General features: G+C 27.6%; 1 protein-coding gene across 4 annotated transcripts in view; it reads left to right on the top strand.

Moving 5' to 3' along the window:
• Nucleotides 1–24,674, top strand: part of LOC111618600 (calcium-independent protein kinase C-like) — a 112,620-nt gene that overhangs the window by 3,122 nt on the left and 84,824 nt on the right. For 2 of the 4 annotated variants that reach the window (XM_023360156.1, XM_023360152.1), the window contains exon 1: nt 4,404–4,937. The exons of the other annotated variants lie outside the window; for them this stretch is intronic. In XM_023360156.1, the coding sequence (XP_023215924.1) occupies nt 4,575–4,937 (363 nt within the window). In that variant the 5' untranslated portion in view covers nt 4,404–4,574. Of the gene's footprint in view, nt 1–4,403; nt 4,938–24,674 lie in introns of those variants that run through there. 4 annotated transcript variants of the gene reach the window in all.

Below are 24,674 nucleotides of genomic sequence, written 5' to 3'. Positions count from 1 at the left end.
AACAGTTTATTAAATCTATTAAAAAAATCAGTTTTTTGGTTTAGAGAATAAAATAATTTTTTAAAACATTAAAATTTTTCTAGGTAATATGTATCAGTAATAATAATAAAGCACATATATTTAAAATTAAGTTCAGAAAGTATACAAGATAAGCAAACAAGATTTAATAAATTTTAAATATCTTTGATATATGATCTTAAAAGGTTTAAATGTTTAATCTACAAAAAAATATGCTTATAATTTCTTTGTTATCATTATCACATAAACAATTCAGTGTTAATCTTATTTCTCAAATAAAGTAAGACAAACATATATACATATATACTTTTTCAAATTGGATGTCTAAATTAAATATTTTAATAACAGTTATTTGTTTTAATTTATATTCTGTTAACTAAAAACTTGTTTCTTCAATCATTGTAAGTTTACTATTTCCTGCTTTATTGAAGATCTTGAGAATGTTAACCTAAGTTTTCAAGTGCTTTCAAGTCTATTGGCCCATCACCAGGTTTCTGTCTGGGGACAGTATTCTATCTATTGTTTACAAAATTTCTTCTGTAATTTGTATCTGCAATGATGAACTGAAAGGCTTGAAAATACTTGGAAATTATATTTTGTTAAATTAATTTAACAAAAATACTTTATTCTTATGATAAATTAGCTGGATTCATTTTTTAAAATATAAGAAATGCTGGAAGGAATATAAAGAATTTAAATTAGACACATGAAATGGAAGACCAATAGGGTTATGTTAAATATAATATCATAAATGAACATTTTTTTTATTTAAGATGGATTTCAATGAGAGTAACTGTTAACATGAAAACAAAGTCAAAACAGTGATTTAATATAGGAAATAGTTATATAGAAAATATTTTGCAAAGTGACACAATCAATAATCAAAATTTACAGTAGTTACAAAAGTTTGTTAACTATCAAAAACTTAAATATACAGTATTTAAAACTTTANATTTTTTTCCCCCAAAAAAAGCACTGGTTTCACTATATTTTTCTGTTATTATTATACCTGCATTTTCCAAGCATTTTAATCCACAGCCTGGTACTAATTCATTAGGAAAAAAATATCAGTCCATTGTAAACCTAAAAATTAGAATATGAAATAGAAAAGGATAATAACTTCTATGCATCTGTGTTTGATTGTAGATGTCTTACTAAAGATGAGTGTTTTCAATATTCAAAAGTTCTTGAGGAATGGCTTGTCATTTTGTGTTGTTTATGTCTGATGGCTCTAGTAAAGTGTTTTTGTTAAAAGAATAAATTTTTAATAAAAATAAATTGTATGTTTTAAGATATTTCATTTAAACGACAATAGTAATATTAGAACTTTGTTGCTTTCTGTTCTCTTTACTATATGTATTTTCTTAGCATAAGGTTGCCATTGAGAACAAATCACACAGGAACACTTTTAGTGGAAAAAGGTCGGTTTATTGATAGGAAAGGATATGCATTTCGGGTTCAATGCCCCTCTTCAGTCCTGATATTATGATGACGGTTAGGATAACATGACTCGTGAGAAGCCATAGATTAAAAAAGGGGAGAAAATTGAGGTAGAGCTCAATACACTTTTGAACAGTATAACTACATGTGCTGTAGGGTGTGAAATAATTCCAATGAAATGTACAAAAAACATAGACCAGATAGGAGAGGTTAAAAAGATGTGAGTATTCTCTGTTGTTCACTGAATGTTTTTCCAGAACAATTAGTGAACGATAAACTGACCTTTTTCCATTAAAAGTGTTCCTGTATGATTTGTTCTCAACAGCAACCTTATGCTAAGAAAATATAAATAGTAATATTCTTTATAATTACTATGCAATTTATGGGATGAGATGCTAATTACAATAGGAATTATCACAGGTGAACAAGCTAGAAAAGTTTGGGAAAGATCAGTCTATAAAGAGTATATATGTAAATAGTTGATAAATCATTGTTTATTAATCTGTATGAGATATTTGTTTACAAAATTTATTATTAAAATAAATAATAAAAAATAACCCCAAATTCCTTTAAAATGTAACAAAAATTGCATTATTGTAGCTTTGTTGTTGAGCACTTTTGTGCTCAGGAAAACTGATATTTACAGTGTGTTCCAACAAAGCAAATATTTGTTATATTTTTATTATAATAATAATTTATTAAATTATTGTCTAATAACTACTTTCTATTTTCATCAGAATTACCATCATTAACTTAGCAATATATTAGTAATGGCAATTCTAATGGAAGATTATTACAGGAAGGATAAATATTTTTGGTTAGCTATGAGAAAAAAATTTATTGGAGTACTGTTTCATATGAAATTTTCTCATGAAATATTTTTTTATTGAGAATTGACATGCTTCATTTTTAAATTTCAATTATCTTTTGAAAGAATATTTAATTAATGGAACCATTTCATTTTGTAGTTCTGTTTCCATTTTTTTAAAGTCACTATAAAAGCATTTTGTTGAAATTAACATATCAGAAAACAGTACAGTATATTATCTTTTATCCAAATTTTTTGGAGTAATCTTTAAGTAATATGAAAATCATTACGTAAAGTTGATGTTAAGATTTAAGGATTTTCACATTTCTGATACATTTTATAAAAAATTTGTAATAGATTTAACTTTCATTAAAAATTTTTCAGTATTTTTTAGTTCTGACAAAACATTTTTGTTTCAACTTTTCAACAAAGACCATTTAAGAACTTTTTTTAGATTATATTTATAAACTAGTAAGGTTTGTCTTTTAAAATAGAAGCAAAAATTTAAAGTTTTTAATATTGAAATAGCTAATACTATTATAACAAGAATATGATATACAATTTAACAATACAAACAATTTTTAATAAAATACTTATTTAGCTGTTTATAAAATGATGAAATTTTTCTGAAATAAATGGGAAACATTTTTATAGTAATACTGTAATTGTCTTAGTCATTGTAACTTAAACTTTGTGCAAGAGAAAGTGAAAAATGACTTAACAAAATGCAAAGTAGCTAAATCTTGCTTACAAATTGATGACAGTGTAATGAATATATATTAATTAATATGACAAGTCTATTTAAAACAATAAACATNGTGGGTTCGCTCCTCATTGTCAGGCTGGCCGCATAGAACTTTTCGCGTTTTCTTCAACTTCTAAATATTCCAAACTGTCTAACCTTTAAAAAAAGATACAAGTTTCTGTAAAAGTTCTTGGCAGATCGCCCACGTGCTGCATTGCCTTATCTGATTAATCCAATCCAACTATATAGAAAAAATTCAGATATTCAATTTTGAATTTTCATTTATACATCTAAGATTATCTTTGATGTAACGTTGGCTCGTTGGTGTTCAGCAAAAATTGTAGGCGACATTAGTTCAAAAAAAAAAAAAAAAACTTCATTGCTCTAACGCATACTTCAGACTAAAAAGAATTTCTATAAAATACTAAAGCGAAATTTAAAGAACGAACTAATTAATTACAGTGGGGGCATCCAGAGGAGGGCCAAGGGGCTCTAGCACCCGCCAAAGAAAAAGAAAAGCAAATTAAAAAATGTTTAGAAAATTGTTTAGTAACTAAAATTTATTTTTTTATTTATATTGTGTCGTGTCTTCTATTTCTATACTAATTATGAATTAGCGATCACATAAGATGGAAATTTCATTGAATTCGTATTAAAAATTTTCTCATCCATTCAACTCGGCTCTCCCCAAAATTAAATCCTGAGTGCGCGACATATTATGGCATAATTTATGTACTTAATGCCCCGAAAATAATACTTATGGGAATATTCCGTAACAAAAATAAAAGCATACAAGCAAATAATTAACAAAAAAACGTAAAAGGATCTTGACAATATATAAATCAGTATCTTGGTCTGAAAAACTGAGAAAACAATTTTGATATGTTTTTAGGAACAAAACAATAATCAATTAACGAAAAACGTGCTACAGTATTAGGCATACCTAATAATTATTAATTTTTGATATAAACTGCGAAAAATGTACTGTACAGTACTGTACGTCTAATTTTTAAGTTTCATTGTATACCTGATTTAATGCGGATTGCTCCGATCATTTTAATGGTTTCTCATGCATTATTTGTATTCGTAATTTTGCAATGTTCGCTCGTTGCAAAATACTCCATTCATATTACATTAAATTTCGTTAATATGGAATAAAAATGTCAAATCATTTCCATCTCTTCTGAATAGTCATTATAGTCAAGCAAAACAGAATATTGGTTACAGAAGGGATCATTTTTATTTATTCAAAATAAAAAGTTATATAATGATTAATCATTATAAAAATTCGTAAATATTAAAAATAATAAAATCACTGTTCATTTTCGTTTTAAAATAAATTCTTGATTAAAAAAGTTAACAAATCATTCCGTTAGAGGACGTATTCATCTTTCTTCCCGATGTTTCCGCAATGGATTATGGGCTGTCTTTATCGACATTTAGTTGATCGAAAATGAAAGAAAACATCGGCGATCGGAAATAAATGGGAAAAGAAGTGCGTTAATAAAGAAGCGTCGATGCACATCTATCATGATCGGTCACGGAACTAAGTGAGCGATCAAAATGCCAAATTTCACCGGTACCGTGAAACTGAAGATATGTGAAGCTGTTGATTTACGTCCAACCGAATTTTCAACGCGACATGCAAATGTCGTTGGCAAACAACAACAGATGTTAATTGACCCTTATGTATCTATCGACGTCGATGAAATTCATATTGATCGATCTTCGACTAAGCAGAAAACTTCTAAGCCGATCTGGAACGAATATTTTACTTCCGAAGTGCACAATGCCCAACTCTTAGGATTGACTGTCTTTCATGATGCCGCTATACCTCCCGACGATTTCGTTGCAAATTGTACTATTTCTTTCGATGAATTGGTCAATTCTGCGAAAGAAACGGGCAATGCAGAGGCTGATATATGGGTAAGTAGGTTAAGTGTTCTTGAATGTCAGATTGAATTAGCTTTTCTTAGTGCTTGAAAATATTCGGATGATTGATGAGTTACACCTCTTACAATGCCAAACTTGCCCCCTATCATTCAGCAAGAAATGTGTGAACTGACCATACTTATTCCTTCAATAATCCCACATCTTTTATTCTGGTTGCTCTGTGCATTTGACAAGAAAAATAGATTTATAATTTGTAGTGACGATAAATCACTAAACAAAAAACATTGATGTTGACAGAATTCAGCTTTGAATACTTCGTATTAATCTCAATAAAAATACTTAAATATCTGATCACATATTCAAAACTGTAGTGAATATTCTATGTATAAAATCTGTGCTTTATGAGAATTGTATATTGAAAGGGAGAATGATATAGTTTGGCCATAATTGCAGAATGTTGCTTGAGGAGAGTAAATGATAATTGAAGAAGAATTAGAATGATTATTGTCTGGAAAGGGAAGAGGTCATCCCAAAATAAACATGAAAAGAATAGATCAACAATGAGTTGAGAGAAGGAATTTAAAGAATAGAAAATCAGACTTAGAATTGAAAAAATTAATCTATTAATAATTAAATAAATAATGCAAAAATTAATTGTCTTGGGAATTATGTAGTATTTGTATAATGTAAGGAATGAACATTGTTTTGAAGTAATATATAACACAAGTTTCATATGTATTTATAGTTATCAAAAAATTGCAGATATGATAAAGTTGTCTTATCAAGATTTGTATCATTTGATGAAACTTGTAAGATTATTAAGTACATATTAGATTCAGTAACATATAAGAGATTATAAATTTATTTTTTTTTATTAAGACATTTAATTTAAGAAAAAATTTGATATAATGAATAATTTGTATAACAAGTTAGCTTAGTTATCTTAATCACTATGAAGCTTAACCAAAATGTGATTATTTGAATGAAGGAAACAAGAAATGAACAATTGACATTAAAATAGCAATAGTTACAATGAAAATTTATTAATAATGAAAACATTTTTAATATTAGAATTTTCAGCAATGTAGATGAGAGTTGATTAATGATTTATCAATAATTTTAATTACTAGAACTTATTTGATTGTAAAGAAAAATAGATTAGAATTTTCAATGGTTAAAAATAAGGAAAATTAACAACAATAATAAATAATATAAATACACTGAATTAGCCAAAATAAATACAAGAATATGATTAACTAATTCTATTATTTTAGTACTGTAATTTTTTGTTTTTATCATATAATTATATCAGAAAAGATAATCTTATTTAAAATTTATTTGTTTTTTAATAGAATTGTATTGTATTACATTTTGAGATTTACAACAGTTTGCTATAAATTACATAACACTTCTATTTATAGCATAACTGTACCTTTATTGGAATATCTTTTACTATATGAACAACTTTTAAAAATATATTTCTGCTTAAATTCAGAATATGGAATAAATGAAATTCTAATAAGAATGTCATTTATTGTTATATATTAATTTTCTATTTTGTTGCACATATACAAATGACTCATCAGACTCATTAATTGTTATCTTTATTTCTCCTATTACATTAGTGCAATTACCTATATCTGAATACAGTATTTTTAAGGATTTCACAACTTGAACAGTTATTTAAAATATGAGAAAATAATAGATTGCATGTAATATACAACATATACAAAATTGATGTTCTTATTGAATGAATAGTATTTTTCATTGTAGATTTTTTAGTGCTTATTTATTAGAATAGGTATACTTTTAAAGAATCAATATTTGATTCTTCTGTTAATTTATATAATTTCATTTAGTCAATATCAGTTAGAATGTTTTGTATTAATTCAAGTAGATTTTTTTTGTTTGTATTTCTCCTTTTTAGTAATATCATTTTCTTTGTACATGAGAGAACAGACAAAGTGTAATATAAATTTACTGAAATTTTATATAGAAATTAAAATATATTTTTATAATTATATATTCCAAACTTACATTAACATTTGTTTTCTCATTTTTAAAATCTTGGAATTACTAAATGTCACTCAGCTATATAGAGGCCATATATAGTAATAAGAAATATAAGATTTAGATTATAAATTATCCATTCTAATTTTCATTAAAGTATAAATTAAGTAACTGGATAAAGAAATTTATTAAAATAGGAGTAATCTAATAATTTTTTAAATTTTATTGATGTCATTTGAAAGCTTTTCTTCCTTAGGTATGATTTGGTATTTCAAACTTTGAAATACAATAGTTTGCAGCAATATTTATAATTTGATAAACTTTAAGAAAATTCATGATAAATTTATTCGTAAGAAAAGTAGATTATAAAACATACAAATCAGTTTCCATAATATAAAGCATTTGATATGAATATTTTATAACAAATATTGTTGGAATATTGTTTTTATTTATATTTAAACAATATATTTTATATATATAAGTAGGATATAAAAATTAAGTTTTTTGAATAAATTTTAAAACTGTTTAAAATAATATTGAAAGTGCTTTATCATTTATATTTTTTGGAAATTTTCATAAAATCTTAAATTTTATTGGCAGGATTCAGTTTCAAAAACAGTTTATTAAATCTATTAAAAAAATCAGTTTTTTGGTTTAGAGAATAAAATAATTTTTTAAAACATTAAAATTTTTCTAGGTAATATGTATCAGTAATAATAATAAAGCACATATATTTAAAATTAAGTTCAGAAAGTATACAAGATAAGCAAACAAGATTTAATAAATTTTAAATATCTTTGATATATGATCTTAAAAGGTTTAAATGTTTAATCTACAAAAAAATATGCTTATAATTTCTTTGTTATCATTATCACATAAACAATTCAGTGTTAATCTTATTTCTCAAATAAAGTAAGACAAACATATATACATATATACTTTTTCAAATTGGACGTCTAAATTAAATATTTTAATAACAGTTATTTGTTTTAATTTATATTCTGTTAACTAAAAACTTGTTTCTTCAATCATTGTAAGTTTACTATTTCCTGCTTTATTGAAGATCTTGAGAATGTTAACCTAAGTTTTCAAGTGCTTTCAAGTCTATTGGCCCATCACCAGGTTTCTGTCTGGGGACAGTATTCTATCTATTGTTTACAAAATTTCTTCTGTAATTTGTATCTGCAATGATGAACTGAAAGGCTTGAAAATACTTGGAAATTATATTTTGTTAAATTAATTTAACAAAAATACTTTATTCTTATGATAAATTAGCTGGATTCATTTTTTAAAATATAAGAAATGCTGGAAGGAATATAAAGAATTTAAATTAGACACATGAAATGGAAGACCAATAGGGTTATGTTAAATATAATATCATAAATGAACATTTTTTTTATTTAAGATGGATTTCAATGAGAGTAACTGTTAACATGAAAACAAAGTCAAAACAGTGATTTAATATAGGAAATAGTTATATAGAAAATATTTTGCAAAGTGACACAATCAATAATCAAAATTTACAGTAGTTACAAAAGTTTGTTAACTATCAAAAACTTAAATATACAGTANAATTGAAGATTATATTATTTTGTTTACATCTCTATAAAAATCTTAAATTTTATTTAAAATAAATGAATGTCTATCTAAATTTTGAAATTTAATTACTGAAAACATGCTATAGCCTAGCAATCTATCCAAGTTTTTTTTTTTCAATCTAAAAGCAGTATAAGACACTTTCAAAAGAAATATCGTTAACTGCATCACCTTTGTCATATGTTAGTATAGAAGTGTAATAAATTAACATTTCAAATTTATGGTACAGTAGCCCCTCGTTATATTGTGCTTGTTGGGAGACAAAGAAAAAGCATGATATAACCGAGTACCAAAAATTCTGGGCTTTTACTAAACAGATTATACATGCTATGGAATCTCTATCCTCTATTCTTTCATCAGCAAGTGTTTCTGATATAAAATAAGCATAGTTTTGCAATACTGAATTTTATTCATGGTTATATCATATGAATTGATGTTTACATACACATCAATACTATGAATGTCCATTTAGCATTATTGTTTCTTTAACAATGACATTTAAAGACAAATACTATTGATATAAAAACAAAATAGGTTATCAGTTGCAATTTTATTTTACTGTACTATATTTCATAATAAATTGCTTATTAAATATTTATGTAATTTATATTTTTCATTTATTGAAATTTTCAATTACTGTATTGGTAATTGAAAATTATAAATATTGTAAATAAATATTGAACACATAATTGAACATCAAAACTTATTAAATTACAGAGTAAAAATTCTCTTAAAAGCAAAATAAAATTGCTACAGTATAAAAATTTTAGAACTTTCATTTAGAAATATAGAAATCTTTCCCTTATACATTACATGTTGAATTTGAAATTTCAAAGAAACTTGTAAATGAGGAGACAGTACTTAAAACCAATAAATAAACAAATTTTAATATTAAAAGGAAACATAAATGATAATTGATCTGTCCACCTGTTTTGCTTATTTAAATCTTGATGAATTTATTGTTTCACCTGCATTAGTAGTTTTAAGGACAATAATGATAGGAATAAAACATGGTAGAAATAAAATACTGTATTTCATTGCAAAAAGAAATTTAATGGCAATTGGTAATTTAAAATTTATTGACTCAAGTGTTTTTAGAATTTGGGGACCAAAAAAAAAAGCACAATATATCCGAATCCGCAATATAATGAGGGGCTACTGTATATTTATAATTGGAGATTGTAAAAATTCACGTAGATAAAACCCATTAATTATATACTTATTAGGTTATTAAATTGTTGAGATATGTAAAATTGTCAGGTGACAAGTTTTTGCTGTTTATTTTCATGAAATCATATCAATATTGTCAGCTGTACCAGTCTAACTCAGAAGTCAAAAGCTCAGATAGATTCAATCTGTTATTCAACAGTTGCCTATTACAGTAAAGTCCTGTACAATGTGGGGATTCGTTTCACATTATAGGAAATTGCGTTATCGAAACTTGCATTATCACATGATTTATGAAATTTTAAACCATCGCCTATAAGTTGAAAAAAAATGTATACCTCTGATCGACAAAATTTGAGGGTGTTGCTTGCTTTATTTGCACGTTGTGTGGGACTCTACTGTATGTTTCTTGATGATTTGGTAATCTAAGTGCTTTAAGTTTTTGATTTAAGTGTATATGAAGAATATATTCTGTATTTTTATGTAAAAATAATTTTTGTAGGGAGAAAAGTATCAAATAAAAGTTTTTAATTCACTTTAACAAAGCAAAGTAAATCACAGACATATATATCATTCTTAAATTTAAAGAACCCATTTAACTTTTAAGAAATTTTATTTAATTATTAAGCATTTTTAGATCAAACCAAAAATTTTTAAATGGTTTTTTTATAATATGTATTTAAAGCCAAGCAATTATTTCTACTTTTAAGTTTAATAATAAGTTGCAATTATTTGAAATTTTAATAATGTATTTAGTAGAATAATTTGTGCATTTTTTCCAAAAATTCATGTCACAAAGTCAGAATATCTTTATTTTAAACAAATTTGGTGATGCAATCTGCCAAGTCCAAGGTATTTCCAGTTAGTATTTCCAAGCATTTTGCTTACTTTGCTGGTAATAAAGTTTGCTTATCAACTGCATGACTTTGCTTAATATGATGACTGTCTGTAGTTGGTAGTTATGACCATTATTATTAAATGTTTTTGTGTGACCAATTTCATGAAAATAAGGATAAATAAAACAAGCTAAATGTATGACTGAGACTGACAGTAATCTTTATGCCTGTATTATAGGCAGATTATATCATTTACAACCCAACTGCAGGACACATTTCAGAATCAGTGAAAATGGGGTCTAAAACTGATTGAACTTTGGTTTTTATTTAACTGAGCTGCAATTTGAAAAAATTATAGATCTATAAATTCCCACCATTGTCTGTCTGTCTGTCTTTCCTTAATCTTGAGATCAGAGTTAGGCTGTGTTCGCACTGCTGACGACAATGACAAAAACATGATTTTAGCATTTGTCTGTCTGTAAAATGTTCAGATCATTCATTGTCATCGGTCTTTTGTCTTAGTCTGTCATATCAATGTTAGCCAAGATTCAACATTTGTTGTTGTTGTTGTGACAGAATTGGCCAATCAACTTCCCACAATTTTTTGAACAAGCTGGAGGAACGGCCAATCTATCGTGTCAAGGAAAGAGGCCCTATGAAGCTTAATAAATAGTCTAAAGTATTTGGAGACATACAAAAATAATTTTAAAAATCTTTTGATATCTTTTAATTGTAATTTCTGGATCAAATCATGGAAATTGCCTTGTTTTTCTCTCAATATGAATAGCTTTGATTATCATTGACATTTTGATATTTTCCTTAACAAAAGTAATAAATTCCTCTATCAAAGTTTGAAAGTCAAAGAATTAACATTTTACTCTTCATATCCTGTTTTAAAAGACACTAATCCAGTCTAAAAGTGCAGAAAGCCATAAAATAATGCTAAGCCTAATGTACATTGTGCATGTTCTAAGACAAAAACTGATGAACAATGTGAACACTTTGGTGATGAACAAAAATGACAAAAGACAAGCTGTCATTATTGTTTAGGATCTGTGGTCATTGTTGTTGGCAGTATGAATGCAGCCTTAGATAGATAAAAGACAAGACCAAACATGGAAATCTTAAGGGCAGGAGACCCTATTAACTTCCTATGCAAACTGGAAGTCATGTTATTTCAATTCGAAAATTTTCTCCTGAAAGGAGTTCGATAGATGACCAGCACAACTCTATTGTTAAAGGAAAAGTATGATGTACAGGGGCAAGCCACTACTAATTTCAGATGGAGAGCTTTTGTTTTAAATTAAATAAGTTAAAAATATGATTAAAAATTGCAGCCTGGCATTGTGATGATGTCACTATAAATAATTGCTCATTTATTAATTATTTTATTCATTGATCTATAAATCAGTGATATTTTATGGACGTATTAATAAAATTGCTCTATTCAAATATTGATTCTAAAGTCAAATATTAAAAACAGGGAAAACTGGGGAATCCTATGTTTTTATCTTTTAATACTATATGAAGTTGTAAACTGAGTGTTGTTATATTGAATGCTAAAAAAACAGTAAAAGGAAAGGTTGTTATTGTGTTACAACCATAAATGAGTAAAATTTGTTCAATATGTAATAAATTGGTTAAGTCTTTTTATCAATATTTTAAAAAATATTCAGCAACGAGTTGCTTAACTTTCTAAGCAGCATTTAAAATTGCATATGGCACCATTTGCTATGATATTTTATTGTAAAAAATTTTTATATTTTTTAACTATTATAAAATGACAAAAAGCTTAATTTAGAGGGTAGGAATGGGTTTTATAAAAACCTGTAAATGCTAATAATGAGTAAAATCGTCATTAAGTCCAACCCTACTCAAGATATGACACACGATCTTTCCTTTTATCTCCTCACCCTGTCAACCTTTAACCATAAAATTTAATAGCATCAATCCCCCTAATACAACCTCCCTGCAAAATTTCAGAAATTTCCAACAAAATGAACAGGAGTTATTAAGCTTCAAAGAGAGTGAACAAAATCATGCTTCTCACACACATTAACATCCATACATACAGAAAAAAATTCCCAAATTTTTTTTTTTACATTTCTTGACATTTTAGGTCCCAAGTCCAAAAATATAAAAATCTTTGGGGGGGTCATTTTCTGACCAATCACTATACTTTTCCTCTATTATATATATAACAGAACCAGGAAAGTAAAAAGTGGGATATGCAGATTACTCAAGAGTACAGGTATACCTCACCTTACGTCGGTAATTGGTTTCAGGAGAGGCGACTTAAGTCGAAAAATGACGCAAGTCGAATTTACTTGTCACTAGGCTAAACCACAAATAACCATTCCCAGTTCTGTATTTTATTTATAAATGCATTTTTAATAATATATGGTTAATAAGAATCTATTTTAAGCTTACAGAAAAAAAGTACAGTAGAGCGTCATTTATCCGAAGGTCGGTTATCTGAAACGTCGGTTATCCGAAGGAATTCCAGTCGACAAATTTAAATTTTCGCCAGTGCTGTGGCGCTGTAATCTTTGGCTATGTTTTTGGCTACTCAAATATTTTACGTTTTTGATACTAAATTAACTTCTGAAGTATAATTTTTTATTGTTTTTATATTTTTCAATATATTTATTTTGTTTGTACAAAATAAAAAAATAATTTTTAACGATACAATAGTCTTCGTTAGGCTTAACATCGACGAAAATTCAACGTGAAGTGACACACAACGGAGAAAAATTTCAACACGGGATAAATTAATATATTTTTTCATACATAATTGGTTATCCGAAAAATAAGTTATCCGAACAACCCCAGTTCCCAATTGATTCGGATAAATGACGCTCTACTGTAATCTAAATTTACGAATACATGTATGTATGTACATACTTGTAAATGTACATGTTTACAATTTGGCAATGTTTACAGTGCATTGCGAACTCTATTTGTAAATGTGGTTTGCTCTAAGACGTTATAAAATAAAATGATTCTGTAAGGTTAAATAACAAATACAGTTATTAAAATTATTTTGCGATATTAGAAAAAACTAATTTATGTTAAATTTACCAATATTGAGTGGCGCTGATGACACCAAACAGTAGATATTGGAACAACCGTGGAAAATGCCAATATTGAGCTCTTAAAGACCACTAAATAAGACGACAACACAGAGTCATAGATGTTTTCATATTTTGTTCTCTACGATTTATGATGATTACAGTATATTAACATTTACTGTAAATGTATGTATTTTAATGTGATTTTATATGCTTTTAACACTTTTCTAGTGATATTACGACTTCAACATTTGTGGCGGACAGACGTAAAGTCGAATAAAATGACTTAAACCTGACTTTTATTTTTTCGTATATATATATATATATATATATATATATTTTTGACAAATGACGTATAATTGAGAATGATGTAACTCGAGGTATACCTGTATAGCTTATTTGATTAAATATGGTATCGTATATCTTCTTGTAAAAATCTTATACTGAGAATTTATATTTACTAGTATTGGGATGTTTCCTAATATAGTTAGGTCTTGTTTTAAACTACTGGATTTGCAGATGACAAAATATGTTAATATTTGAATACACAGGGGTAAATTCTGATTATTAATGTACAGGCTGTGCACATTTTTCACCCTGATGGGAATATGAACAAATAAAGAGAATAACTTCAAAAAATTATTATTATTATTATTATTATGAAATTTATTGTGGAATAAAAGTAACTGTGTAAAAATTAGAAGCAATTTTCCTACAGTCTATCTTTGAAAAAAATTGTTGAGATGAAACAAAAATAGAAGGTTCTAATGCAGACATGAAGAAATCAGGAAAAAGTTGTGTGTATAGTATGTGTCATTTAAAAGTGAAACTGAAACAGAAACTCCTTTGACTGTTTTTGTTATATAGAAGCAAAACCAAAGTCACAATGGTAGGGTGGATAGTGTAAAACACATTTTAATGTTTTTCTGTTAACTGTAAATGGTTGCCTCTGTTTACACTCCCTAGCCATTGTACTAATTAGTTTTTGGAATGAAGCAAAAATTTATGCAGAATTTCATTTGCAGAATAACTGCTGACAATCTCTGCATACAACAAAACTATAATGTAATTATTAATTCTAATTAGCTTTATTTATTAGAAAATGGAAATCAGTCCTGCCAACCATATATTGTAATAGTGAGATTTAAAATGAGAGGCAAATGCAATGTTCTGAGGGACATAGTTTATAAATTGAAAAAAATATAAAATTCTCTTTGAAAACCACAAAAGAGCATTTCTACTTCTTGAAAAACATAGAAGTACTTATACTTCTTTTTGTTATAGAGCAAACACAAATTTTGGCTTTTTTTTGAAATTTACTTTATTAATTTCTAGAACATAAATATGTTCTATGATATGCTTCTTATGTTCACAAATATATATATAAATATATTCATGTTCTAGATTTTAAGAATTTTAAAATAGGAACACTGTTGACAAAATGTTGTGTGAAGACATCAAAAATACAGTTACTGTTTGCACAAAAAAATTATGGTATTTGCAAGACAGAAAAATAGGTACCGGAATGCAGGACTGTTCTTCTGGGAACAGGACAGTTTTCATCCTGATGGGAATATAAACAAATAAAGAGAATAACTTCAAAAAATTTATCTTAATTGTCATTCAGTGATATAATTATGCTAGAAATAGTACAGATATAATTCAAATATTATGTACTGCATTCTGCAATTACATAAATTGTTTGAATGAAAATTACAGACAAAACAGTACAAAAATGTTTATCATTTATCAATGGCTTAATGCAAAGTTGTAGAATTTTTTTTGTTTGTTCCAGTTTGCATCAATTTCTTGTATCAGAAGTGTTTTAGACTAATTGTGAATAAGAAAATAAAAAAATTAGTAATAAAATGTTGTTGAAAAAGTCTGTTGTGAGGTATATACTTTGCAACCCAAGGAACTTTTACATCATTTTGAATGTTTTTTATTGTTCTTTGGGATTTTTTAAAATAAAAAGAGTGGTGATCCTTTTTCAAAATGTATAATTTTTATTATTAAGTAATAAAAATGTTAACTATAGTTTTGTAGTTGGTCTGAAATTTGATCAGTAATTAAATGTGAGAATCAGGATTTAAGGGGGGGTCATTTTTAAAGAAATTAGCAAGAAAGAACAACTTCATTTCAATTAGAAAATATTTTATAATGTTCACAGATTTTTCGAACAAAGGATGTACAATATTTTCATTTCTACGAGAGAGGGGAAATTGAACTTCCTTTAGACGGCCGACTTGGAAGTTGAGTCAGAAGCGGCCACACACGAGACTTGGTCGTTGACTTGTGGGACAGTTTCCCGCCACTCTAGGCAGTTCTTCATAAGAAGTAATTGCCACAGAAAGGCAGTTCAATGAGGTATGAAACATTCCATAGGACGAAACTCATCAGAACAAGTACTTGCCATAGAATGTACGATGAAGGCCGTTCCAAAATAAGAGGACAGCCACATAAATGTCAACCATATTGTAATAGCGCATCCATAGATGTTACGATTTCTAAATGTCTCCCTGATCCTGAATGAGAAGATAGTGTTCAAATACAAGATGCTTATGGAAACTGTGAAGGTAGTATAATCTGCTTAGGTTGATGTGAACTCTCTCTCCATGCATAAGTGTTAGATTTCAACGATTAGATTAAATTTAGATTTAAGTCAGATAGTTTTATCTCCCTACAGGATAAGTCCTGAATGTAATATTGTTAAATCCATTTTTTGTAATTTGATTCAATTGTGTATTTTACTTTGTATTCATTCTTTAGTTTAGTTATATTAAATTTGTTGTTTTATAAATGATCTTATTCATTATGCACTCCAACTTACTCAACAGATATTTATAATTAGAAGTAACCGCGTGATAGCCCATGTAATTGACTATCTGGTGTTGGGAGCCAGACATAAGGAAACAAGATCTTAAAATCATACGTCTCCACATTCCTTCCCCCCACTCAAATCATAAATCCTTCCACCATTTAGAGTTTAGCTATCCTTTTTGACAGAGGACTAGTTTAACAACTAGATGCTAATAAGTGGTAAAGAGTACTATCCTGACTCTCTACCCCTGGCCAGCCCCTCACATAAATGTGTGGTAATGTTTTACCACATATTTAATAACTAATTTATAATAAGAATGTATTCAATGCTACTTTAAAATATTTTAGGATAGATTCAATAAATATTTATTTTATAATATATTCAAAGTGATATACAAGTTAAAGTTGAGAATTATTACTATAAATCAAATAATTATTTGTATTTTCAAATTAATACAGTGTATTCTGTCCAATCATAAAGAACAAATAAAAATGAATAGAAAAATTGTTAAATTTGTTAGTGGATATTTAGCACTTTCTTTTATGTAGTAAGTGGATTACAGTAAATAAATTCTATGATTTAGGAATTTATAACAGTGTTTGTGTGTCAGTAGATATAGATCTGTCTGATTTTTAATGTTAACCAAGTGTCACAAACTAAAAAACATTTTATTTATCAAATATACAGATTTAATTGTGTAATTATATCCACAATCGTTCGATTTTTTCAAAACTCGTTTCTACCCTCAAAATAAAGCTTTTGCTATTTTATAATTAATGATATAAAAAATTTTAGAAATAAAATATCATAACAGATGGTGCCACACCATGGCCCTCATCAGTTAGGTGATCATATCTATATATATAAAAATGAATGTATATATGTCTGTCTGTCAGTGTGTCTGTCTGTATGTCCTTCATGCATTACCACACCGTTTATCTGATTGCAATGAAACTTTGGGAAGTTGTTTAATATACTCCCACGAAGGTTTCTGGCATAGTACATTTATCCTACGTAGATGGCATGCGTGTATATGAGCATTTTATTGTGTGTTCGATTGATTTCAAATTGTGAAGACCATTTCCCCCTTCCAAAAAATATCTCTATATATGCATTGTATCTATATATGTTATTTATGATATTTGTAATAATTTTTGTTTAATCACTTTATTTCAACTTTTTTTGCTAATTATGTATTCGCTCAAACTTTGTTAAAACCTTAACTGTATCCTGAGCAACAACCGAAGTTGTAGGAGGAAATTTGCCTATTATTCGCTGAAAAATAATTTATCAGGAAACACGCGCCCGCAGTTCGATGCGCCGCTCCACGACAAAAACAAGCTTAAGCAATGGCGTTGTTGAACGGTGCACACTCGGTAAGTAATCCTACAACTTTTTGTTTATAGCATAGTTTATATGGATTATTCCCAAAAAATTATACGTGTTTTGGAAATGTTGAGTCAAATTAGTCTAGAATCGATTAATTTTATGGAAGAAAACCTTTCAAACAGCTGTAGTCTGTAAACTGCATATGTGCCGGGCTGTGATTGGCTCATGTATTTAAGGGCTCATAGAACATGAATTTCATAAAACACTGAATATATCTACTGTGTTATAGTAGGGTCTACTGTATTTCTATTCTAGATTCTGTGCAAATGCTTCAAAATGCATGGAGAAATGTAATGCAAGAAACAATGCAAACTGTTTCAAGCAGGTAGGACTTTTGGCGTCAACTTCACTGGAAAACAGCAACACCAAATATGACAGTGATGGCATTGCATCAAAGGATTACAAGGCTTTAATGATTATTTTACAATTGATAATACTATAAAACCTTCTGAAACTCTGACAAAAGACAGCATTGTTAAATTGATAACATATAATAATTGAATCATGTCAGTAGATACTGATATCAGCAGTTCTGAAGACAATGCAGACATGAAAACTCGTACATTTTCAAATGCCAAAAGTTCACTCAACACTCTTTATTGTTATTTGTCAATGATTTCCAACAGCAACAGAGAGCAGAAAACAAAAATAGTGTTGGAATTGGAATTTATTATATAGAAACACATTTTGAATCAAACAAAAATGACCAATTAAATAAACTATCATTGATTAAACCAAAAATCAGCAGAAATGATAAACAACTCACATTGGCAAATGTTTTCCTCTACATTAAATTACCATCTTCAGGCTTTTTAACATTCTAAATCGAACTGTATGAGATGGAATGTTTCAATTCAAAACACAGAGGCTTGTCTCTTGGTAGGCTGGGCACCTTGACAGTCTTTTATAAACCAATAAATCTAACTTTCACACTTGTTAATTACAAATTGGATAGAAGTTATGAGAGCTATTTTTATTAAGGAGAATCGTTTATGATAAAATATAAAAACAATTCATTAGAATCATTGTGTTAGGAAAAACTAATTTCTTAGATTTTAATATCTGTTACTTAATACTGAATTCAAATTCAGAGCAATTATTATTAAACAAATAAGTTTAATGAGCTTAAAAGTGTAACAATATAGTATGGATACAAAATTACAAATTCTAAATTATTATTCATTATATCTTTAAAACAAAAGAAGTAATTCATGAATAATTTACATGGTCTTTTCTGTTATAATTTCTTTTATTCTTTATGTTAAATTTGTTATCTACAGATTTTTAATAAAAAAATTTATCTACTTACAATGTAAATATAATATTTGACTTTTAGTTTTTTTAATAATGTACACAGAATAATTATATTTTTTGAATGACTTGCTTGTAAATAAACTATTCTTTTGTCGTGTTAGCATTATCATAAATTATCTTTTCATATTCACATTAAATCAATAAAACCACTTAAAAAATGTCTGCAAGTACAGTACTATGACACTATTCTGACAATTACCATTTACTATAAATCAAAGCATAGTAAGCAATAGATTTTTAATATATGCAATTGATTTATATTGATTAATCTTATTTTGGAAGCAAATAATACTGTACTGAGATATCTACATAAAATTAAAAACAAAATTAATAGTAATTCTCAAATGCTCAATTCTAAATTAAATGATGTAAAATGTTTGATTACAAATAATGCCAGACTAGAATATCTTTTTAATTTTGGAGTTTATTCCATTAATTTATGGTTAAATTAATTTATAATTACTTTATTTTGTTGTTATTAATTTATATTTTAAATTTAAAAACAACTTTTTTATATTTTTTCTAATTGAAGTATACTAATATCCTGTAAAAAGTAATATTTTTACACATGTAACAGTTGATCTTAAATATTATATCTAAAAATCAGATAGATCTGTATCTACTGACACGCAAACACTGTTATAAATTCCTAAATCATAGAATTTATTTACTGTAATCCATTTACTACATAAAAGAAAATGCTAAATATCCACTAACAAATTTACTGATCTTTCTACTTATTTTATTTGTTCTTCATACAATCAATTTCAGGGAAGGTATTAATGAACTAGTCTAAAAATTGATGTACAAAAAATTATAATAAATAAATGTAGTTTAAACTATGCTCTTTATCATTTTTTTAATATTCATCTTTTTTCATATAAATGTTCTTATGTGATTCATAAATTTTTGTTTCATATACAGTGGGTGATCAGTTAACGAACAAATTGGATAACGAACACTTTCATGAAAGATTTTTATGATCAGACAACAAACACATGTTTGAATAATGAACACTTGACTGAACAAACACAAGAAGGAGTGACGTAAAGTAACAAATACCGATAGGTCTTCCTTTGTCTTCAGGCAACAATTTGAAACTTTTCAGAGTATGGGAGATGTTGACATCGACGTTCTACCCTGTATATACTGATCGGATAGTATTTCCCCGAACTTTGAAACACTCCCTTGTAATTCCAGCCCTTGTAATTCCCTTGTAATATTTCTGACAGAAACAATTCTTTCATGTTTTCTTCTGAAAATGCAGATTTATGCCGATATCTGCTATTAAAGATCTTTTGAAGAAGTGGGAGGATGTCAGAACAACGGTTTTAAAATGGCATCCAAACCAGGTTGAGGTTAATAGGCCTAGGGATCTCTACAATTACAATGCAATTAATTACTTCTGAAAAATCATGAAGAAGACAGAAAAGCAATCGATATTGGACAGATTCTTTAACCCCACAAACGGAAAAAAACATGACTAATAAAAATGCAAGACCGTGTATATATGTATTTTTATTATTACATATGAATAAACGTAGTAAAAAAGTATATATTTTTTATTTTTGGGGGTATCCAGAACGAATTAATCAAATTCCCATAGAAACCTATGGTAAATCAGTAATCAGTTAACGAACAATTTGGATAGCAAACAAAGTCTTGGAATGGATTATGTTCATTAACCGATCACCCACTGTATATGGAACAAAAATTTATGAATCACATAATATACATATGTACTGTACATACATACAATGTAACCTCTGAATAGCAGATGCCATTGGGACTGAGAAGTTTGCCCACTATTTGGTGGTATAGTACATGCCAGTGGCCATATTGCATTTTAACCTGATCAATATAAAGTGAAGAATATGATGGATTGTGAAAACATCAAATTTGTGTTAGGAATGTGAAAATACCAAAATGTGTACATAGCATATATACATAGCTGTAAAAATCACATTTTAATTGAATTCTAAATAGCAAACAGATTGTATAGGATACTTTAATTAAATGGAAAATAAAAATTATAACAAAATGTAAATGTTGATTAATTATTAATTCATCAAAAATGACCTGCATGATAGTAATGAAAAAGAAAAATGAAATTGTTATTATGAACAGAAGGGTGGATGAAGGTCAGTTTAGGTGATGAGAGTTTGAATGTCAAGTTACAAAGGAAATTTGCTAGCTACTTTGAGGGGTAAGAAATGTATTCGATATTCTTGCATTTATAACATCATTTATGACCTAAGCAACTAATAAAAATTGATGTAGTCGTTTGTCTAATTTGTAGTTATCAGCTAGGTATAATTTTTCAAACATTTTTGCTTTTTTTTAACAAATGATTTATTCAAAATTACTTTAGCCACCACAAACCTATTGAGGTCATAAATTATGTCATAAATGCAAGAAAACTGAGTATCTTCTTACACTTTAAAGTGGTTGACAAATTGCCTTTGTAACATGATCTTTGAACTCTCATCAAATAAATGCTGTCGTCTTAACCTTAAAACTTTTTATTTTTCATTACTATTGTACTATGGTTCTTGTTGAATGAATGAATAACGTCCGAAAACTTTATGGTTTTTTGGTATTGTATGCTTATTTCCAACATTAATATGTATGATGATAAGTGATAATTGACATCTTAATCAAATTAGTCTTCTCAAACAGATAAAGAATATTGTTTGGCTTTTTACAACCTGTCCTCCTCCCCTACTCTTATTTTAAGCCTGTCTTTATTGACAATCCATCACAACAGATCAGACATTACATTTATCGACAAATAAAACAAAATCACAGATCATAAATGTAGCTATTCCAAACACCAACTGTACATACAAACTGTATATACTGAAAAATCTTGTACTCACTCGTTTACCTTTATGTCTGGTACTTCTTAACCATTCATAAAACAAACGTTTTCGGCCTCAGTTGAGGTTTGCATCAGGTTAAAAGAACAATTGGATTCCAATTTTAGAACGAATGATTTTTAAAAAATTATATTCGAACATATGCACATGTTACGTATCATCATCGTTTTCTTGTTCTTCGCATACGTAGCGCCATGCATAGGAAAGCACATTGCCATCTTTGGTGTTAATACATCTCCCTGCCCGGCCAGCTCTGTATATCTCCAGGGCTTCAAGGACTCTGATGTGGTCTGTATTAAAGGCCCTATTTATCAATCTGGCGTTGGATAGATCTGCATGAATATCCGGGTCCGTGGCATAGGTTGACAGGGCGGTGGTGTAATGAGCATGGTCTATGTCATATTTGTGCTCCTTAATTTTCTGATGGATAGAATGCTTCATGGAGCCGATGTACACCATTTCTTGCCAAAATCTATCATACCTTACAGGAATATTACATATCCCAGAGCCCTAAAGAGTCCTGTTTGTCCTTTGCATTACGTAATAATTGATATATATTAGGGGATCTTCGGTACATTACACTGGTGTTCGTTTTTGTTGCAATTTCTTTATATAATGCTTGAAATTGTTGGTTATATTCAACGATGGTGCGTCTGCTGGTCAGGTCCTGAATAGTCTTTTGAGTAATGGGTACATCACGTGCATCCCATCTTCGAAAATAGGCTCGTGCTAGCCCTCGTATTAGCCCTTTCTTGTATCCATGTGCCACTGCAATGCATTCTATATTTTGTAGTTCACTGTGATGTGGGCCAATCCGTTATCTGTGTTTGCCTTAATAGTTCTATTAGTTCCTTCTAAATGGAGTGACACGATAATTGAACTACAAAATATAGAACAGATCACATCAGAGTTCTCAAAGCCCTGGAGATATACAGAGCTGGCCGGGCAGGGAGATGTATTAACACCAAAGATGGCAATGTGCTTTCCTATGCATGGTGCTACGTATGCGAAGAACAAGAAAACGATGATGATACGTAACATGTGCATATGTTCGAATATAATTTTTTAAAAATTATTCGTTCTAAGATTGGACTCCAATTGTTCTTTTAACCTGATGCAGACCTCGACTGAGGCTGAAAACGTTTGTTTTATGAATGGTTAAGAAGTACCAGACATAAAGGTAAACGAGTGAGTACAAGATTTTGCAAAATACCGGTATTCGGAATAGAAGAGTTGGGATGTATATACTGAAAAATTTAGTAGATATTCAGAAACTTAGGGCTTGATAAGTTCACATACATTACATTTCAGAATGCTGCTATACTAAACATGTATAATTAAGAAATTATTTTCCCATGCTATGCTTTGTCTGGCATAACATTAGATACTAGTTTATGCTAACACCATAATAATGATATAATAATAATGATAATATCTCCATGTAAAACTAAATATTTGTATTTAGTTTATCAGTTTTTTTAGCTAAATGAATATTTTAATTCTTTAAAGTTTTGTTTCAAATCTCTCAGTAATTAAAAATAACTGTAGAAAATTTCAATAGTTAAATTTAATGATCATTAAATCAACTATTTTATTTTCTAATAAGTCAGTAATAAATTCAATCATAAGATTCTGCGAATGAAAAGACTTTAATCAATTTTATGTGTTTAATTTTTTTAAAAGAACAGAATGATCTTTATGGAATGAAAATATTGAATAAGGAAAATGAACTAAATTAAAGTGAAAAATTGGGTAAAAAAAATGAGTTTTACAAAATTATTCAAAAGATTTTTTTATAGCGATAATTTACAAATTTATTATTTCTGACTTAATTTAATACAGATTCAAAAATTAACTTATTCAAAATTAGCAAATGGATTAATTTATTAAAATACCAAATCACAAAAAAACATTAATTTAAATAATTGAAAAAACTTGTCTTTTAATTGAAACTATTACTATGTATGATTATATTTTTGACATTTATAGCTTGTATAAAAGTATATGCTTCAAAATCATTATTTAAATCATATTATTTTTCTATCATTGATGCTGTCAATAAAATCATTTTGATTATGTACAATTTATAATTAAAGTATTTAAATTGTTCTATTACTTATATTTAACATATACTGTAAACCCAAATGAAACCATCATTACTAAATGACTTTTTTTATATCACTGAACATTTATAAATTATAATCTAATTTATGAAAATGACTGTAAAATATTTGATTTCAGTAAAATTTGCTTCATAGTATGTAGTTTATTTTTTATTTTTAAATAGGAGTTGTTATAACTCCTATTTAAATAATTTAATGTTATTATCTCTGTTATATAAAATATTTAATGTTATATAACCTCTGTTATAATAGCTGTTTTGAATTCTTTATTGAAGTGTAAATTAAAAAGAACATTTTTTATTAAAAGTTTCTAGAAATCAGATTAGAGAATTTGATAAATGCATATTAAAATAAAGGATTATAGACCTATTGAAGTTCTTTTTAATGTATTTGTATTTTGAAGTAAATCTATATTTAATGCTAATTTTAATAATTAATTTAATAAATGAAATTATAAATACAATACACATTTAAATTCATTTTTATTTATCTGTGTATTATCATTCTGTCTTCCAAATTTGAAGTTCTTCTGAACATCTAGAATTATAAAAAAATGTACTCAAA

This window comes from Centruroides sculpturatus, unplaced genomic scaffold (assembly GCF_000671375.1).
Source record: "Centruroides sculpturatus isolate CEXI.00-Female unplaced genomic scaffold, Cexi_2.0 scaffold42, whole genome shotgun sequence".
Taxonomy (NCBI): Eukaryota; Metazoa; Arthropoda; class Arachnida; order Scorpiones; family Buthidae; genus Centruroides; species Centruroides sculpturatus.
Note: the sequence above shows the minus strand (reverse complement) of the source record. Positions and strands in the feature narration are given on the sequence as shown.